Source organism: Helianthus annuus, chromosome 3, assembly GCF_002127325.2.
Source record: "Helianthus annuus cultivar XRQ/B chromosome 3, HanXRQr2.0-SUNRISE, whole genome shotgun sequence".
NCBI lineage: Eukaryota > Viridiplantae > Streptophyta > Magnoliopsida > Asterales > Asteraceae > Helianthus > Helianthus annuus.
The window spans coordinates 168,775,892-168,795,688 of NC_035435.2; the positions used below are offsets into that span (position 1 = coordinate 168,775,892).

At 35.0% G+C, this 19,797-nt stretch overlaps 2 protein-coding genes across 2 annotated transcripts; one reads left to right on the forward strand and one right to left on the reverse strand.

Moving 5' to 3' along the window:
* Window positions 1-4,613: 4,613 nt before the first annotated feature.
* LOC110930758 (ethylene-responsive transcription factor 2) lies at window positions 4,614-5,546 on the forward strand. The gene has a single exon (XM_022174128.2). The coding sequence runs from the start codon at window positions 4,765-4,767 to the stop codon at window positions 5,422-5,424; it is 660 nt and encodes a 219-aa protein (XP_022029820.1). The 5' UTR covers window positions 4,614-4,764; the 3' UTR covers window positions 5,425-5,546.
* Window positions 5,547-13,522: 7,976 nt separating this feature from the next.
* On the reverse strand, window positions 13,523-18,541 carry LOC110930757 (probable enoyl-CoA hydratase 2, mitochondrial). Its single transcript, XM_022174127.2, has 8 exons — window positions 18,253-18,541; window positions 16,842-17,011; window positions 16,209-16,283; window positions 16,031-16,121; window positions 15,276-15,327; window positions 14,176-14,279; window positions 14,013-14,089; window positions 13,523-13,868 (listed from the first exon to the last, which is right to left on the reverse strand). The coding sequence occupies exons 1-8, from the start codon at window positions 18,404-18,406 to the stop codon at window positions 13,692-13,694; spliced, it is 900 nt and encodes a 299-aa protein (XP_022029819.1). The 5' UTR covers window positions 18,407-18,541; the 3' UTR covers window positions 13,523-13,691.
* Between the last annotated feature and the right edge of the window lie 1,256 nt (window positions 18,542-19,797).

Sequence of the window (19,797 nt, forward strand, 5' to 3'; positions counted from 1 at the left end):
GAGGCTGGCATCCTTGGAGGAGGCGGTGGAAGCACCGAACCAACTGTTGCAGAAGTTGTAGCAGACACAGTAGAAGAGCTCATGTTTGATCTTGAGGCCATTGTAAACAATGTGGCAAAAAGTTTTGAAAACAGAAAACCGATTAACGATTTCACAAAGATTTTTAGTAAAGAGAGCACCACTTGCCCCACGGTGGGCGCCAAATTGTTTTGGTCAAAAATTACCGAAGCAATTAAGTGATCAAATTAGTTGAGTGAGGTAGTGTGCTAAAAAGTGTGTTGAAAATATGCTTGTTAGGTTCTTTGGAAAAACAGTGTTCAGGATACGGCTCAGGATATTGAGCTATATCTACGATCAAACAATGAGCAAAAAAGTAAAGTAAATGACACGAGATGTACGAGGAAAGCCCTTGATCAATCTAGATCGCCGGCATAAAACCTCGGGAGCTGACAATCGCAGCTGCCTAGTTCTTCTTATTGCTTTAAACTTCAGGATACAGTGCAGGATATGGATCAGATCGCTAAGTGTTACAATGAATTTTGTGAAAGTTGCGAGAGAGCAAGTGTTGAGAGTGTAGAGAGTGTGATTGTGATGTCCTAGTTGATCTGATATACCCACTATTTATAGTAACGAATTACAAACTAAAATTCCTATAAACATGGGATGCCCCGAATATTCCAATGTGAACGTTGTAGACCGAGTAATGCGGCTTCAACGGCTTCTTGTGTGACAACCCGAACCTTCACGGTTAGTATCGTTTAAATTTAGTTATCGTTTAAATTTCGTGATCTCAACTCAGTTAAACCTAACTAACTCGGTTAGATTTAGATAACCTACATCTTGTTAATATTTACCGGCCAGTTAGCATAGTCGTCAATTGAGTTGGACCAGTTATTGTCTCGTAGTAGTCAGTGGGCCTAACTGTTTGTTTAGAAAAGGTAACCGGCCCAACACCCTAACTGTTTGTTTAGAAAAGGTAACCGGCCCAACACCCTAACTGTTTGTTTAGAAAGGGTAACCGGCCCAACACCCTTATCCATATAGATATTGGCATACGTATTGTACTCTTAATCAAATTGTGATTAGTTTAAAATCATAACAACCCTACCTATTCCCTGACTACGCACGGCAGTGGAGCATACCCCCCCCCCCCTGATCGAGATAACTCTGATTAGTCAAAACTTTTGGTTAGTGATTTCTATCTAAGGTGTTCATGGTTGTATGGTTGCATGATCTTGTTGTACATCTTTTAACAAACGAATTAACTGGCAGTAGGATTTTAGTTGACTTGCTTGTTTATGTGAAGATTCGGCCATTAATTCTTGATTAGTGTTTATGAGAAATCTTATTTTAGGTTTGGTAATATGTGAAACTATGAATCTTGTGTGACCTTGTTTTGTACTTGAATTCACGATTTCTTTGATATTAATAACCATGGTCATCATCAGTTAAAATCATGCTAATTAGATAGGAAGGTTATTCACTGAATGAAATTTGGGATAATGGGCCGAAACCACTAAAGGGATTAGATGTCATGATGTGAGAGTCCAACAGGGGTCGGGTTCTTGGGCTGGCTATTTTCTTGACTTCTGATCCAGCTTGTTGATTAATTGTATGTATCTTGTTACATGTGATAGGGATAGCACTGTTCCTGTGACCTTATTGTGTTAATTAGTGCAACTATTGCTTAGTTTTAATGGGCATGAGATCGGTAGGAATAGAATTATTATGTGGTGGTTGTTCATAGGAATGAGGTTCAAATAGAAATTATTACTGATCATTATGCACATGATAGGAATCTTTGTTTTCGTATCAGATTGTTAAGCAATGACAGTATGTAGGGTTAATGGCACAACTTTGATTATTACTTGGACCAAGGTTATGTGTGTATGACTAAGTTGGGCTGTTTTAAACAAATTAATAAATTCATGAAAGTGGGTTGGGCCGATTAAATGGGGTAATTAACATATGATTTTAATTGGGTTTCACACAAGTATATGGGCCAAACAAGTAACAGATCCACCCACACACACCTGGGCCGAATTACACAGCTCCTTGTTGATATTTAGTTGGACTTGACATGTGACATGGGCCTATTGAGCTGTTGGGCCACAGATAGTAAACCGGACCATATGCAAGACGCAATGCCCATCAGAAGTGGGCTGGGTGAATGAACATAGCAGGCCCTGCACCCTCGATCCGTCATGCACACATGATGTATCTGGGCCGACTTAGATGGGCCGAGTGGTTATAAGAACTATAGTAACAGTTTGATATTATTGATGATAGGCGTTGAATATAGGACCCAAACCCCTAGTGCCATTTTATTATGTGATTAACTTATGGTGTGTCATACAAATGTGATTATGAAGCTGTTTACGAACCGATACGTATAAAGTTAATTGTGAACTGAACCACTTGTGATAAGGTGTGACGTGAACCTATATTGTGATTATAAGTAGGACCAAATACTTGCTAAGACTTGCATAACGATGTGCGTTTTGCTTACTTGTAACTTGTGTAATAAATGCAATGAATACATGATCATGTGTACGTGAAACTGACTGCTATCGGTAACCACAATAGGGACTGATTGATCATCTGTTAAACGAGTAATTAATCTAACCGAGCAAACCAAAGGTGAGTTCATTGCTCTTTCTCAAGCATGGATCCCAGGGAAGGGATAACGGGTAACATTCCGAGGGGGAATGCATGTGTAATGGGATGTTGGTTATCGTACTCCGTTTTCTATCATTGTAAGACCACTACATCTACCGGGTCGTTGCTTGTAGGGCAACGGGGGTTATTAGTTGATAGCGCTATTAGGTTTGGCACCCTCACGACGTTCGAGGAGAACGGGCGTGAACTAATTACCTTAAAACATGACCAATGCTTTGATAGAGGCATTGGGGTTGGCAATCACATATCATATGGCCATTCGGTAATCGAGTAATAACAACATCGAAACATCAAACATCACAACAACAAACAACATATCGTTTTGTAAACTGTTTTACTCACATGATCGGTAACACAACTTGGTAAACAAACACAAACCTTGAACTCACCAGCGTAGTCTGACACACTTGTTTACATGCTTGTAGGTAATTATTGAAGGAACTTGGGAGCTTGCCGTCTGATGCTGCTGGAGTGGTTATGGTCATAATAAACGATTATATTGATTTGGTTTTCATACATTTATACGCTTATACATTTATGCTTCCGCTCAATACTTTGGTTTTGGTTTAACTTTCAAACAATACATTTCTTTCAATTGAGTATTTCAGTACATTATAACTTGTGTTTGATATGATTGGTGGCTCTCTGTTGGATCGTTACACCTCCAGTAGGGACACGCCCTAGGTGGTAATTTGGGGGTGTGACATCTTGTGAACGAATTGGACCGAGTCTTCAGTAGAAAAGGTCTTCATGAACGTTGCTAGCTTCTAACCCACGTACCTGCATTTAATCCGTTAGTGATCCTGAGGATACCATTCAAGATGTTACCAATATCCTGAGTCAGCATCCCGGATGTAAACAGATACAATAAACAAGATATATATCAAGATATTTTCCAGGATATGGGCTCAGAATTTCACCCATAACAAACTTATTTTCACTTTTTCAAAATGACAAAATAACCTCTTTACCAAAAAATAAGAGTAAAGTACCAAAATGTCCCTAAGGTTTGATCACTTTTGTCACTTTAGTCCAAAACTCAAAACTTTTGAATCTGGGTCCCTGTTGTTTCAATTTTGTTACCATTTTCATCCAAAAACAAAACCTGGTCAGATTTTTCAGTTAACATCTATCTTTTTTGTTTTTTTTTTTCATTTTTTTAATGAAGAGCAAAATGGTCTTTTAAGTAAAATTATAACTTAATTAAAAAAACAATATATAATTAACAAATCCTATTTATAAAGGAGCAAACCCTAATCCATTATTGTCCGTTCTTCAACCCCATCCACCTACAACTAAAGATCAACAATGGTGGTCTGCACATGTGGAGCCCCAACCCAATTGAGCATATCATGTTTTTTTCTCAACGTAATGTTTTTCGTAATTTTCTATATCTACCGTCGTAAGTAGCATACTAGCTTATTTCAATTACATTTCCAACCCGCCGCATATATTTACTTTTATGGTTGTAACGAGTGTCGATATCGTAACGAACTGGACCGATAACTTTTCCGTGAGAGTTGAATAATCTTCAAGTAGACCCCCTCCTCCCCCCCCCCCCCCTGGCCGCAATTTGCTTATTTTTTTCGACGTTTTGAACTCGCTATGAAACACGGATGATAACCCACTAGTTTTTGTTAAAGATTTGATAAAATGAAACAATAACATCAGCCATCACCATAACCATCAAGGCAACTTGCTAGAGAAACAATATTAAACATAGCTATCATTATTTAATAACTATAAAATATATGTGTGAATAAATTCTATGAATCATTAAGATGACATAATACAATGACATCATCCGTAACCAACAAGTAACTTGCAACACAAATTCACGTGCCTAAAACACAATATATACTATATTAACGACCTTCCAAGAAACATCTGTATCCTCATATGATACAAAAATGGAAACATCTAATTAATTTACAACTTTCTTTTCCAAACAATTATCTTACTCAGGTGCACGAACCTTACCAACTATTTATATCTTTTCATTCTTCAACTGTAAACCGTCTCACCTTTTCCTTAAAACACACACAAATATAACATACTTTTCTTACCTATTATTGCTGCTAAAACATGATGCCAAACAGTGGGTTTGACTCCGAATTCGCTCTTCTCGAATCTATTCGCCGTCATTTGCTAGACGATTCAGCGAGTGATACTTTCCCGCCTATGCACTGCAAGAGCAGTGACAAGTTTCTTTACTTGTCGGACGCTTGGGGTGAATTGCCCTTTAAACAGAATGACTCTGATGACATGCTCATCGCTCGGTTTCTTCACGAAATGTTGGACTTCGAGTGTCCGTCGGAAAATACCCCTACAGTTAAATCCGAGCCGGAGATATTTGTGAGATCGCCGGAAATTTCGAGTTTTCAAGCAGAATCACCGGCTGGAACCGAAAGGGGGAAACATTACAGAGGCGTGAGGCGGCGGCCGTGGGGTAAGTTCGCGGCAGAGATCCGTGATTCCGCGAAGAACGGTGCCAGAGTGTGGCTGGGGACGTTTGAGACTGCGGAGGATGCGGCGTTGGTGTATGACAGGGCGGCGTATAGGATGCGTGGTTCTCGCGCTTTGCTGAATTTCCCACTGCGGGTTAATTCGGGTGAGCCAGAGCCGGTTCCGATAACCTCGAAACGGAGGAGAACGTCGCCGGCGGGTTCGGAGGATCGATCGCCGAAGAAGAGAGTAAAGGTAGAAGCGGAGTCCAGCGTGGAATTGGATCCACGTGGCAAATAGTTTGTGGGTGGTTAGACGTACCTCTTGTATCCCGTGTATTATGTTGAACGCTACCGTATGAAAGAGATATTACTTTTTAAGAAGTAAGAGGTTCATCAAATATGTAAGATAAGGGTATGTGTAACAATGCGCTTAAGTGTAAGGTTGGTGGTCCAGTGACAAGACAATGAATTCTTGAGTTCAAATGTAAAAGGACCGAAAATTCACCGTTAAAAAAAAAAAAAAAAAAAAAAAAAAAAAAAAAAACACGCCCGTAATTCAGTATTGTATTTTACTGCATATAAGGCTGTTTTTGTGCATAAAGCGAAAAGACACATCTTATGCATAATGTCATCAGTATAAACAAAAACCACAGGGATGGTAACACAAGAAAATAGTAAAGAGAATGAAATGAAAAAAAGGAGGTAGGTGGAATGAATTTGAGTGTATTGCTTTTTATTTGTTTTTTAAATAACTAATAATTTAGTTCATAAATAGTAAAGAAATAAATACCCCTTATTTAACGCTTAATATTGGATGAAAGTAAAGAAATAGATGAAAATGACAAGTTTTTGAAACCACAGGATGGCAACACAAGAAAAAATCTTTTTGTATTAAGGAGGCAATAGTAACTAAAGCATAGAAACAAAAATAACTGTTTACCGGAAAACCAAACTATACATGGGTAATGGGTAAGATGATGACATTTTTATCACCAGAGACGGATCTACTTAATAATATCAGGTCCCATGAACCCATGTGGTTTAGAATTGATTGTAGAAATATATATATATATAGGGTAAGGATAGTGTAAAAAGGGCCTAAAATGTGAGAAGTGTAAGAAGTGTATTATAACACTATATATAATACTATATAACACCATATAAACACCGTATAACAATATGTAACACCATATAATACCATATAACACAATGTAACACTATATATCATTATATAACAAATATAACACTATACATCTATCATAGACATGCTATCAGACAACCTATAGTGTTATATTTGTTATATAATGATATATAGTGTTACATAGTGTTATATGGTATTATATGGTGTTACATATTGTTATACAGTGTTTATATGGTGTTATATAGTATTATATATAGTGTTATAATACACTTCTTACACTTCTCACACTTTGAGCACTTTTTACAGGATCCTCTACCTATATATATATATATATATATATATATATATATATATATAATATAAAAGAAACCCATAAATAAATTATGGGTTAAACCATAACACGAAGTATGAACCGTTTCGATTATGTCTTCGAGCCGGGGGTCTCACTATAAGCAACCTCTCTATTCCTACGAAGTAGAGGTAAGGCTGTCTATATCTTACCCTCCTCAGACCCTACCTTAGCTTTGCTATTGGTGGGATTTACTGAGTATGATGACGACGATGACGTGAAAGAAGAATTTTGTGAATATACAGATTGCATATGTTTTCTTTAATTTAAGAGTATACTGTGGACGATTTTTGTGAATATAAAGCAAATCCTTGATGTTAATTTTTATCTAGAGACTATGATTAGTTTTGCCCCAATTGAATCATGTTTGGTTTGAGTGCCTTTATAGTAGTAAACTTATTTGTTCTTGGTTAGATCAAACTAAATCAAGCCGAGCTGAGCTAGAGCCTTAAATCTCTGCTTGATTTAAATTCAAGCTTAAGCCGAGCCAGCTCGGTTTGCGTTCGACTCTAGCTCGAGTTAGGCTTGGCTCGACTCGCTAACAACCCTATTTCTAATGACGATGTTATTAGAGCATTCACAATGAAAACCTAAAAAATATGTGAGGGAGTTTAGTTATATTGTAAGGAATGGTTGTTAGTGTTTTTGAGTGGATGTGAGTGGAGGAGATAGAAAATATATGGGACAATTATTGTTCTTGTGTAAATATATGGGAAAAAAAATTGAAGAGAGAAAAACCTTATAAATTTTTTAATATTTTTAGATATAGTTGTGAGTAAATGAGAGAGAAAAATGTAATGATAAAAGTATAAAAAAATATTATTTAATTGAAAAGGGGAGAGAAAAAATAGTTGTTTTAGTAAAAATATATGGATATGGATAAGGAATTCATTACAAATGCTCTTATTGTATTGTATCTGATGAACCTTATCTGACCCGAACCGTAGAACCTACCCGAAATATTAATCATATACTCATATGAAATCAAAGCATCTAAAAAAGTGAACCAATGTAAAAAATTCTTAGATCCACCACTATTTATCACCTAATTTGTATATTCTTTTTAAGTTATATTAGATCGTTGCATAAAATTTTGGAAAATTGGTCTGTAATAATCTCACCTAAACCTTATTGGTTATTAATAATCCCACCTTAGAATATTCCCCCCACCAGCCCCACCTTTCAAATATTTTTCCTACAATGGTCCCCCGTTAAAAAAACTTAACGGAGTTAAGCCTTTTTCCAAATTACAAACAGATTTTTTAGGGCTTTTGATTAGAACGACGATACGAGTCCATTGATGTAAAACTTGCCTCGAAACGGTGCTCCAAACGATGAAAACGACGCTTCAATTCGGGTGTTTAAATTTCTAATTAACCAAAATCAAATCACTTGGAGCACCGTTTCAAAGTAAGTTTTACATCAATGGACTTGTATCATCGTTCTGATCAAAAGCTCTAAACAATTTGTTTGTAATTTGGGAAAAAGCTTAACTCCGTTAAGTTTTTTTAACGGGGGACCATTGTAGGAAAAATAGGTGAAAGGTGGGACTGATGGGGGGAATATTCTGAGGTAGGATTATTAATGGCCAATAAGGTCTATATGAGATTATTACATGCCAATTCCCCAAAAATTTTATTACTACGTTTTGGTTTCCTTTACCATTTTTACTCTAATAATGAAATCTTGGATCCACCCCCACTTGAGCTAACGTATTTCCTGTTTAAGAGCATTCATATACAATCCCTCAAATTATGTAAGGATGTTTTTATTTTTAGAAAAATGATTGTAGGTGTTGTGAGTAAAGAAAAAGAAAATGTTACTCTCCATCTATAAATTTAAGGGAACATTGTTCACCATTTATAAGTTTTTAATATATTTTGAAAGTGGTCGTGAATAAATTATATAAACTCATTTTTTGTGCATTAAACAAGTTCTTAAAAAAATATAGTAAGTCTACATGCTGTTCCTCTTTTTCTTTGTAGATATCGATTTCTTTTTGTTATTAGGCCTATAAATGAATCGAACGAACCTGAACAGAGGCATGTCCATATTCATTCATTTAACTTTAATCGAACACGAACACAGTCATATAATTGAACACATTTTTTTGTTTGTGTTCGTTTATTAAGAAAATGGACATGTTTGTGTTCGTACAGTTCACAAACGTAAACGGACATAAAACGAACGTAATTTAACAAATAATAAAGAACACAAAGAACATAACTGAAGAAACATAAAACTAAACATAAACGAACATAAAGTAATTTTTTATACATTAGTGATTAATTATAATAAACTCCATTGGAAAACCCATTTTTATTACTAGAAGCCTAATTATCAATTATTTATATTTGTATAATTAGATAGAAAGTTTCTTTTATGTTTAATATTTAGATAAATATAACTACTTATTGATTTATATTGAAACGAACATAAACAAATGTAAATAAACGAACATAAATGAACACAAGTGAAAGAACATAAACGGACGTTGACGAACATAAATGAATGAACCAAATGTGTGTTCATCTTTATTCGTTTAATTTAACGAACAAAAAAATGTGTTCATTTTCGTTTATTTATTAAGTAAACGAACTTCATGTCGAACAAGTTTATAAACGTTTCGATTCGTTTACATGCCTATTTGTTCCTAATATTTAAATATTGCACTAAGCCAATTTTCCATCAAATTTTAAGGAAACATGTAGGCTTTCTAGAAGACATTGGTCATTTGATCAAAAATTAATAATTAGATTACTATATATTACAATTTGTATTGGCACTCTTTGGTTCTGAATGGTGGACTGTGGTTTTTTTTTTTTTTTTTATTACTTTGATGTAGTTTATGGCCTTGGTTTACGTTTTCACTTAGCTAAGAGTAAAAACTAGGCCTTAATTAAGACTTAATTACAAAATTGCCACTCTTTGGTTCTGACTGGTGGACTGTGGTTTTTTTTAATCTTTTTTATTACTTTGATGTAGTGTTTGGCCTTAGTTTACAATTTCACTCCATATTTTTATATTTAGTTTTTTGCATTGTAAGTTTTTTCTTTAATCATCGCTATATATGAGTTTGTCTACGTTTTACGTTAGCTCAGAATATAAGTTTGCGTTTGTTTTTACCTACGTTTGATGTCACATGGTGCTACAAATTCGCGTTTTTGTTTTATGATTTTTCCAGTTTTGATCGCTGTTTGCTTACTACATAGCACAGTTTACGACCTACACCCCGCAACGCGAGGGTTAAACACTAGTTCTTGACTAAATATCGTCACATTGGAATCAGTAGGATCACTAGTTTATAACATTTTTCGTTTCTTCCAAATAAACATAAAGTAAATAAAAAATAAAACCCAAAAAACAGGGACTTGTACGCACACATGCAAACAGTAAATGCTTGAGGAAAGACCTCAAACATTCCATTCGAATATGAATGAGAACGGACATGGAGATAAGAGTATGGTCCCCCTAACGACCAAGACTTCCATTATTGTGACTTAGAATTTACATATTTTTTTTTTCCAAAAGTATACCTTACTCACAAGTCACAACAACACAAGACCAACCACCACACAAACAAAGACATAGGACAACAACTCCCAAGAATTAAAAACTATAGCCAGCCATACGGCTTTAAACGAATCGAATGAACACAGACAAGCCTTTGTCCGTGTTTGTTCGTTAAGAAAATAAATGTGTTCACGAACACCTACCAAACGTGATTTTATGTTCATGTTCGTTCATTAAGAATATAAACGTGTTCACGAACGGCTCACAAACAAAAACGAACACAAATAAAATAGGCGAAAACGACAGCGACTAGAGGTGGATGCGGAGGGAGTAACGCTGGAACTTGAAGCCATAATGGTGGAACGGAGGTCAATTTTTGTCAATGTGAATATTGAGGAAAGAAAGAGGAAAGATGCATAAACAAGGTGATAATATGATTTTCTATTTTATTTTTTAGGATAATAAAATAAATAAAAGTTAAAGAGTATAAAAAGTTTAGATAAAAATAAATGAAAGTTCAAAAAGTCATGAATATAAATAAACGAACATGAACGAATGTTCGCGAACATGTTACCAAACGTTTACGAACACAATTGAACGAATGAGACCTCTTTTCATGTTCGTTTATTTAACTATCGAACGGGATATCTTGTTCATTTTCGTTTATTTATTAAACGAACGAATGTACACGGACTTCCCGCCGAACTGTTCGCTGAACATTCAGTTCGTTTATAACTCTAGCCAGCCAGAAAACAAAATTAAACCAATTCGACCATACAATTGACTTGAAACTAGATCTATCGAATTGATTTCATATCTTCAAAAATCTCCCCAATCTTGACTTTCCCCGAAAATAGTTTCTCATTCTTAGTTTTCCAAATTCTCCAACAAGCCACAATCACTCAATCACTATCCCTTGAAAATAATATATTATTTTATTTTTTTGAGTTTCAAGAGTGCAAGAACCAAATTGCCCTCGTATGAAAATCACATAAATTGAGTTAACGCTAAAAACAAATAGAGTTAGTTACAAAGTACTCGTTATTTAAACTACTTGAGTAAAATGTCATTTTCGTCCCTGAGGTTTGGTCATTTTGTGACTTTTGTCCAAAGGTTTGTTTTTCCGCGCATGTGATTCTAAAAAGTTTGAAATCTTACCAATTCCCATTTTCATCCACCCACCCACCTAACTTTGTTTGTTTGTTTATTTTATTAACTTGAAGGGTATTTTAGTGAGGTAACATTAGGGTTTTGAAAATGGAGAAGTTGGTGAAATTGAAATGAGCTGATGTGGTTTTAGGACTTACCAATTTTCATTTTGATTTTATTGATAATTAATGATTTTAACATAAATTTATAAATATATAGTTATCCTAAATAACAACGTTAAAAACAATAAAAGAAATATATGAATGTAAGAGTCTGAACACAAAATGTGGAAGACTCTAAGATAGAGACTGAGGTCGTCGACTCGTCCACTGAAAAACGTTTTCCATTTCAAAAACTTGTTTATCATATTCCAACTGAAAATGATTTTTCTTAGTGTTTTATTTAGATCTTTATTATAAGTATTTTTATCTATTTTTGCATTTAACTTTAAAGAAAATCACTAAAATAGTTATTATCTTGGGTGTAGCTCATAACTCATTGGTCTTGTCATAACTCAAAGTCTCAAACCAAGAACAAGAACCTTCACCTTAGAATTATTCTTGCAACTTTTTCTTACTTTATTCTTTGAGAAAGATAACTACGAAATGTTTTCATGGTTGGGATCAAATACAAATATAAGGTCTTGTAAAATAAGAAGTCGTAAGAAGGGTATCAAACGGGTTCCGATTGACCTCATTCAAGCGGCAGTACAACCGTCTCATCAAACCCTACGATATGAGATTTTAGGTTCCCACTCTTGGATTTGTAGCTTGTAAATTTTAGAATTTTTTTTATATCATTGTGTCTTTTTATTTAACATTGTATTATATTTTGCTTGACATTGTATTATATTTTGCGATTCATTGTGTCTTTGTACACTTTTTAGATTTACGAGACTTTATAAAATAATTTTACCCATGTTTTCATATCATTTTCTCTCTTCCTACTCATTTCTTGGTTTTGTATTTGTCATGTTTACATTGTTCGAAAGTTTAATGACATATAACTAAGAATATACATTTTCACTTATTAAAAAAAAAAAGTAAAGTGTAATTTGCCTTCCAAAGGCTTGGTGGCGAGAGCAACATGCCTCCTCAAAGTTTTTTTCTTTTATTTGTATGCAATTTGCTTTCCTATGGTTTCAAAACATCTTCACACTTCGAACATGCTAACAATGGAACAAATATGTTTACATTTCCATAAAATTGGAGAAGACATATGTGTATGCAACTTTTATATTTATTTACGGTGGTCTGCCCGAATAGGGCGATTAGTGATGTGAAGGGAGAGAGCAACTTTTATGAAAGTTGTGTGTGTGGTGTGTGTGTGTGTGTGGGGGGGGGGGGGGGGGGGGTTGACTTACTTTGGGTCATTTAACATGTCAATTTAGGCCCATACCCATGAAACATGATTGATACATATAGTTCCTTAACATCATTTTTTATTTTTTCAAGTTAATAAACACCATCTATTTTTTATTTTCAAGACTATGAAAATTTAGTTCAAGATTCACAAAAAACCCAAACGGAACCCCATCTTTATGATTTCAACATGTAATTGAAATCAATAAAATCTAGTCATTTCTAATCATCAAATCTGATGGATTTAAGTTATAAACATCTCATTAAGCTACAATTACTACGAATTCATGATAAACTAATAACCTTTAAAAAAAATCCTAAAATTAAAGGGGTTTGAAGACTGAAAGCCTGCTGCAAAGCGCGGGAATCCAACTAGTTTTAAACAAAAAAGAGGTTGGAAAGAGGATTTTTAGAGGATTTAACCCTTCAATTTTGTTGAACTTTCAACCTCCTCTCTTTTCCACTCACCATAGAGACACCCAAGTTAGCTTTAATGCTCATTTAACCCTAAAGTTTGTCACTCGTCCATTTTTCCCATAAAAGCGCAATAAACTTGCCTTTTGGGTCAAATTTGAATGAATATAAAATAAAATCCTACCAACTCATAACAATATCATCATACTCAGTAAATCTCACCAATAGCAAAGTTAAGCTAGAGTCTGAGAAGGGTAAGATGTAGACTGCCTTACCTCTACTCTGTATGAATAGAGAGACTGTTTCCAGTGAGACCCCCGACTCATTAGTAGTTTTGCACTAAGCCTTGGACATAAAACACATAACACTCAACAATTGGGACAAAGGCCGATTAGTGCATGTACTCTTTTGTCTTTCGGCTATCAACGCCACCACATGATACATGATTAACCGTCCGCCGCTTTTAATGTTATAGAACCACCACATAATGGGGTAGACAAATAGATAAAACATCACCTTTCTGTTATTGACAGTTAATATCCACTGTAAATAGGCCAGTCCAATAAGTTGCAGAATTAATGACAAGTGTTGTCTGTTGTGAAACCTTGAATACAGTTGAAGTTAAATTTCTGTTCATTTCAATTGCCTTTGTACAACGGTTTTCGCTTCTCAGCGAACGCATCCAATCCTTCTAACCTATCGTTTGTGTGCAATGTTTGTTCATAGCATTCTTCCTCCACATCTAATCCAGAGGCCATGTTTACTTCTAGACCCTCGTTAATGGCTCGTTTCGCCATCCTGACCGCTACAGGACCCTGAACACAAATCGTTAATCCAATTAACAAAAATGCCATCTGCAAAGGCTTCTTATTGAAGGGATGGTTTGGTTTAGAATTGGTAAAATGGTAATTTCACTTGGTAAATGATTATTTAGTAGATAATCACATATCAGAAAGTACCTTTTGATTAATATCGCGCGCAACTTCAAGTGCCTTTGAATAAGCCTCGCCAGCAGGAGTACAGTAGTTGATGAGCCCTAAACATAATTTATTAATTAAACTTTATCGGGCTTTCAAAAAAAAAACAAGATAGAAAAAAACAAAGTGATTCGATTATAAATACCGATAGACAATGCATCTCTGGCACTGATCTTCCTGCCAGTGAAAATAAGTTCTTTTGCTATTGATTTTCCGACCAACCGAGGTAGCCGTTGCGTCCCTCCTGCCCTGTAGATAGCAATAGATTAATAAGGCGACATATTTTTTAAGCAGAATATTCTTCTTATTATATCTTATGATATACAACAATATTGAGGCTTAATCCAACATATTTAAGCATAAAAACTATCTAGAAAATATGGTCAGTAGGGCTGCAAACGAACCAAACAAACATGAACAAGGAAATACATGTGTTGACGAACAGTTCATGAACACTTACCAAACCAGATTTTCTGTTCGTGTTCGTTTGTGTTCATTTGTTAATTTTAGGTAACGAACGCAAACAAACGTTCATGAGCACACACGACCACAAACGAACGTCCATAAACATAAATGAGTGTTCATGTACCGATACCGAAATATGTCGATACGGTACGGTATCGGTATTTGAAGGTAAAATTCGGTATTTTACCGGTACCGTACCGAACCGGTACCTATCCCGAAAATACGGATACCGAAAATGCCAAAAAGTGGATACCGTTTCTGGTACCGAAAAAATTTGGTACGGTATTTTTAGGATCGGGACGGGATCAGGATTTGATACCAAATGCTCATCCCTAGTCTCAATTACCTCAAATAAAGTTAATTGTTTATTTGTTTGGGTAATAAAATAGATAAAAATAAAAGAATATCGAAAAACAAATATAAAAATTAAAACTCTATGGAACTATCGAACGAATGTTAACAAACACATTACCGAACATTCAAAAAAATAAATGAACGAAAGTGACCTTTGTTCATGTCCGTTCATTTAACTAAATGAACAAATGTTTTGTTCGTGTCTGTTCATTTATCAAATGAACAAACACAAACGAACTTCCCGCCGAACGGTTCATGAACTGTTCGCTAAAAGCTCGGTTCATTTGCAGACCTAATGGTCAGCACTCAGTAGGAAGTCAAACTAGCAAAACGTCCACAATAAGCAATATGATTCGAATAGTTAGTACTTTAGAAAAATACAAGTGTAAGTTGCTACGCTTAGGTTTTGCATGATGTGAGACATACCCTGGTATTACTGCAAGCCCGGTTTCTGGCAACGCTAGCTTGGCATCTTCACCTGTAAAGACGGCAAAATTTTCTTTTCTTTTTGAGTAAATTGTCATTTTCGTCCCTGAGGTTTGGCCACTTTTGCAACTTTCATCCAAAGGTTTGTTTTTCCGCATCTGGGTCCTCGTGGTTTCAAAATCTTGCCATTTTCATCCCTAAGGTTTGGCAATTTATTGCGACTTTCGTCTCTCGAGGTTTGGCCCGCAGGGACGAAAATGACAAGATTTTGAAACCACGCGGACCCAGATGCGGAAAAACAAACCTTTGGATGAAAGTCGCGAAAGTGGCCAAAACTCAGGGACGAAAATGGCAACTTACTCTTTCTTTTTTTTACAGATGAGTTAATTACTATTTTCGTCCCTATGGTTTGTCAAAAATCACTATTTCAGTCCACTAGTTTAAAAATTGCAATTTCAGTCCCTGTGGTTTCACTTTCGTAACCATTTCAGTCCCTGTGGTTTCACTTTCGTAACCATTTCAATCCATTATTTTGTTAAGTACAGGGACTGAAATGGTTACGAGGTGAACTGAAATGGTTACGAAAGTGAAACCTCAGGGACTGAAATCGCAATTTTTAAACTAATGGACTGAAATAGTGATTTTTAACAAACCACAGGGACGAAAATAGTAATTAACTCTTTACAGATTGCTGCGAAGGAAGTTGAGGTACAATATCATTCTTACTTGATGATTACATATGTATTTAGTATTACCGCATATCCGGAGATCACAAGATAAAGCCATTTCCAGTCCCCCACCCAACGCTGCTCCTTCTATAACTGCAATAGTTGGAATTTCGAGTGCCTGAACATGAAATGTCTATTTTGACCCTGATTTCTTAACTAAAAGTTTCAAAAACATTAAAACCTACAGAAGAATGACGGAACACACCTCTAAGAATGTAAACGTTGACCTGAGTGAGTTTACAGTAGCTCGAACCTCAGATACATTCATGGTCAGTCTTTCCTACCAATAGATAGATGATGAACAAATTAATTAATCGATAAATTTGGCGAGATGAATTAATTAATCATTTCCTCCCTTTTGTTTTAGGTTTGACCATATTAATACTATTTTCCAAAGTCAAACCCTTTCTCTCGATTTAGGACAAGTATAATGTAGCATGGTACAAGCAATGCCAACTCAACTTACTTTTTAAACAAATCCTGGCCATTGATTTAAATCATTAAATCTTAAAATACACTAGTGCCATTGATTTACACTTGTGTGTTGATAATCAAGGGCTAGGATTAGTTCACACAGTTCACTATCAAGGGGTTTGTTCACAAATGGACCTAACCCTAGTGTTAAATTGCAATATATATAAATTTTGCATTATATTAAAATTACCGATATCTCACCGAGATAACCTATATCTCAAATACCGGTCGTTGACCGATATCCGATATTTTACCGCATTAACTGCATAGCCCGTCACTTGTTTCAACAAGATTTAAACACGAAACAATCTTCTTATTTCAAATCAATGATCCGTCAATTCATTATCGCAAGTCCTAAATATACCTTCAAATCAGCACCTGCACAAAACACTCTCGAGACCGAGCTGCATATCATCAGCACATTTGCAGCCGGATCCGTGCTTATAGCTTCAAAGCTATTCAGCAACCCCCTCAACATATCCTTCCCAAGAGCATTCTTCGCTTCTGGTCTCTCCATGTTAATTTGAACAATTCCTATTAAGCAAACATACCAAACTTTCATACGTATGATGACATAATACACATAAGTAGGGCTGCAAACGAACCGAACGAACACGAACATGTCCTTGTTCGAGTTCGTTTGTTAAGAAATATATGTGTTCACGAACTGTTCATTAACAATTACCGAACGAGATTTTATGTTCGTGTTCGTTTGTTAAGGAAATGAACTTGTTCGTATTCGTTTGTGTTTGTTTGTTAATTTTAGGCAACGAACGAAAACGAACGTTGATGAACATAAATAGGAACAAACTAATGTTCATGAACACAAATGGGAACAAACAAACGTTCATCAACAGAATATATAATACACTGACACTTATTAAATATTTTATTTGTCGGAATTTTGAAGCATTTAAATAAAATATAGAGTTAAATGTCATTTTAGTCATTGTGGTTTGGGCCATTTTGCCAGTTTAGTCCAAAGGTTTCATTTTTCGCCTGTGGGTCCAAAAAGGTTTCACCGTTGCTATTTTAGTCCACTGGGTCAACTTCATCCATTTTTTCTGTTAACGAGAAGGGCAATTTGGTCATTTTATATGTAATTCTGTTAACTAGAAGGGAAATTCGGCCATATAAAATGACCGAATTGCCATTCTCGTTAACAGAAATAATAGATGAAGTTGACCCAGTGGACTAAAATGGCATCGGTGAAACCTTTTTGGACTCACAGGCGAAAAATGAAATCTTTGGACTAAACTGGCAAAATGGCCCAAACCACAGGGACTAAAATGACATTTAACTCTAAAATAACAAAACTAAAAACACTAATGAACTACCGAACACAAACGAACACGTTATCGAACGTTCACAAGTATAAATGAACGAACGCAGACTCTGTTCATGTTCGTTCATTTAACTAAACGAACGAAATTTCCTGTTCGTGTTCGTTTGTTTAATAAACGAAACTAACACAAACGAACTTCCCGACGGTTCACGATCGTTTAGTTCGTTTGCAGCCCTACATATGAGTTGCATTGCAAATTAGGCAGGATTAGATACTATAATGTCAAAACTAACCATGAGATAAATGAATACAACCAGAAGTCCGTTTCGTTTTTAACATATTCAGCTAAAACTCTAACCCTAGCATAATGAAACCACCTTATGTGACTAATTTAGGGTAAAATTATCTTCCTGCAGCTGGTTTTGTGACATGCCATGGGGGAAACCTATCAGATATATATTAATAAGAAGCGTATGATTGTAACAGTTACCGGAATCTGCATCGGAATGTCTATGAACTTTGACGGATTCAGAAGCGGACTGTAGGAGAAGTGTGCGGATGCTCTGGAAATGCAATCGAGAGGGTTTTGAACCGTTTAGAGCTTGATTGCAGAATCGTTTGCCTATGCTTGAGAAAACAGCCATTGTTGGTTCAGATTTGCATGCGTAAGAAAGATGATCACGGAGGATCAGAGAGATAAGTCGCAGAAGAACAGTTCCGGGTCAAACAAAAGTCAAAATATGAGGATAGGGATTACACACAAGCATACAATATCAAGACCCCAGTAGAGACTGGTACGATTCAATTCAACATTTTGTTCGTTTGAGAAATTGAATGGGATAAAAACGAATAGCGGTACTGGTAATAATATTGTTAAGATGATATTGGTTTGTTACGGTATTAACACTCGCTAGAACTACAAGGGTTGAGATCCTGTACAAACAGTGCTAACTGTAAGAACCGTAAGAACAGATCTGAACCATTGATAGTTTAAATCAAGGGTTATGGTTGATTATAAATAAAACCCTTATAATTAAAAATTAGTACTAACAAGTTATGGGTAATTATGTAAAATTGCTAGTCATTTGACATTTTCAATTAAATACAAATTCCACCAAGGTTTTTTAAACTAAAATAACTTTTATATACTTTATTATTTTTTAAAAAAAATATACCATAAAATCAAGTATTTTTTTATCTTTAATATGAGTACCATATTGTTATACTTTTTTTATTTATAAAATTAACTTTTAAAACTAACCAACACGTGTATTAACAATACTTTAAAAACATACCAGCACATATGCTAACAACACTTTAAAAACATATCAGCACATGTGCTAACAGAACTTTAGAAACATACCAGCACATGTGTAAACAACACATTAAAAACATACTGAAAAAAAATAAGTAGCACATGTTTTAGCAGCACTTGAAAAACAAGCACAACAGGGAATTAAATTTGTTTTTTGCTGCACTTGAAAAACAAACACAACAGGAAACTAAATTTATGTAAATACACATGCTAATTGCGTAATGGAAATTTAATTTCAAGTTTTTATTTTAGTTTATCTGTTTATTTCTTTATTTGAATTCTTGGTACTTATCTTTATTGATTTTTATCTTAGTTTAAAACAATCATATAGTTGTAATAATTTGTTAGAAAGTGTTGATTAACAAATTGCCTGTTGTTGGCGGAGTTTGTGCTGATTAACAAAATGCTGATTAACAAAGTGCCTATTGTTGCGATTTGTGAAGATTTTGCTAATTTACAAAGTGCCTGTTGTTGGAAATTTTCAAATTTTGATTTGAAATAGTGCTTGAATATAGGGGATGATTAAAATTTGGAATTAATTAAATTCAAAAAATAGAGTGATAAAGTCTAAAATACCCTTGTCTAGTTTTTTTAATGAAGGACACATGTCTAATAGTGGTTGGTTCTTATAGTTCTTACACATATTGAGGTTTGTATTTGATCCCATCTCATAACTACAATACGAAAAACATACTCTATTGCGTATACAACTCTACTTTC

Excerpts from the sequence above, each read along its gene's own strand:
- LOC110930758 (XM_022174128.2), top strand. The coding sequence starts at position 4,765 with ATGATGCCAAACAGTGGGTTTGACTCCGAATTCGCTCTTCTCGAATCT.
- LOC110930757 (XM_022174127.2), bottom strand. The coding sequence starts at position 18,406 with ATGGCTGTTTTCTCAAGCATAGGCAAACGATTCTGCAATCAAGCTCTA. Across the intron at positions 14,090-14,175 it reads CAGAGATGCATTGTCTATCG|GGCTCATCAACTACTGTACT; the intron begins GTATTTATAATC and ends AATTATGTTTAG. Across the intron at positions 13,869-14,012 it reads CGCGCGATATTAATCAAAAG|GGTCCTGTAGCGGTCAGGAT; the intron begins GTACTTTCTGAT and ends ATTTGTGTTCAG.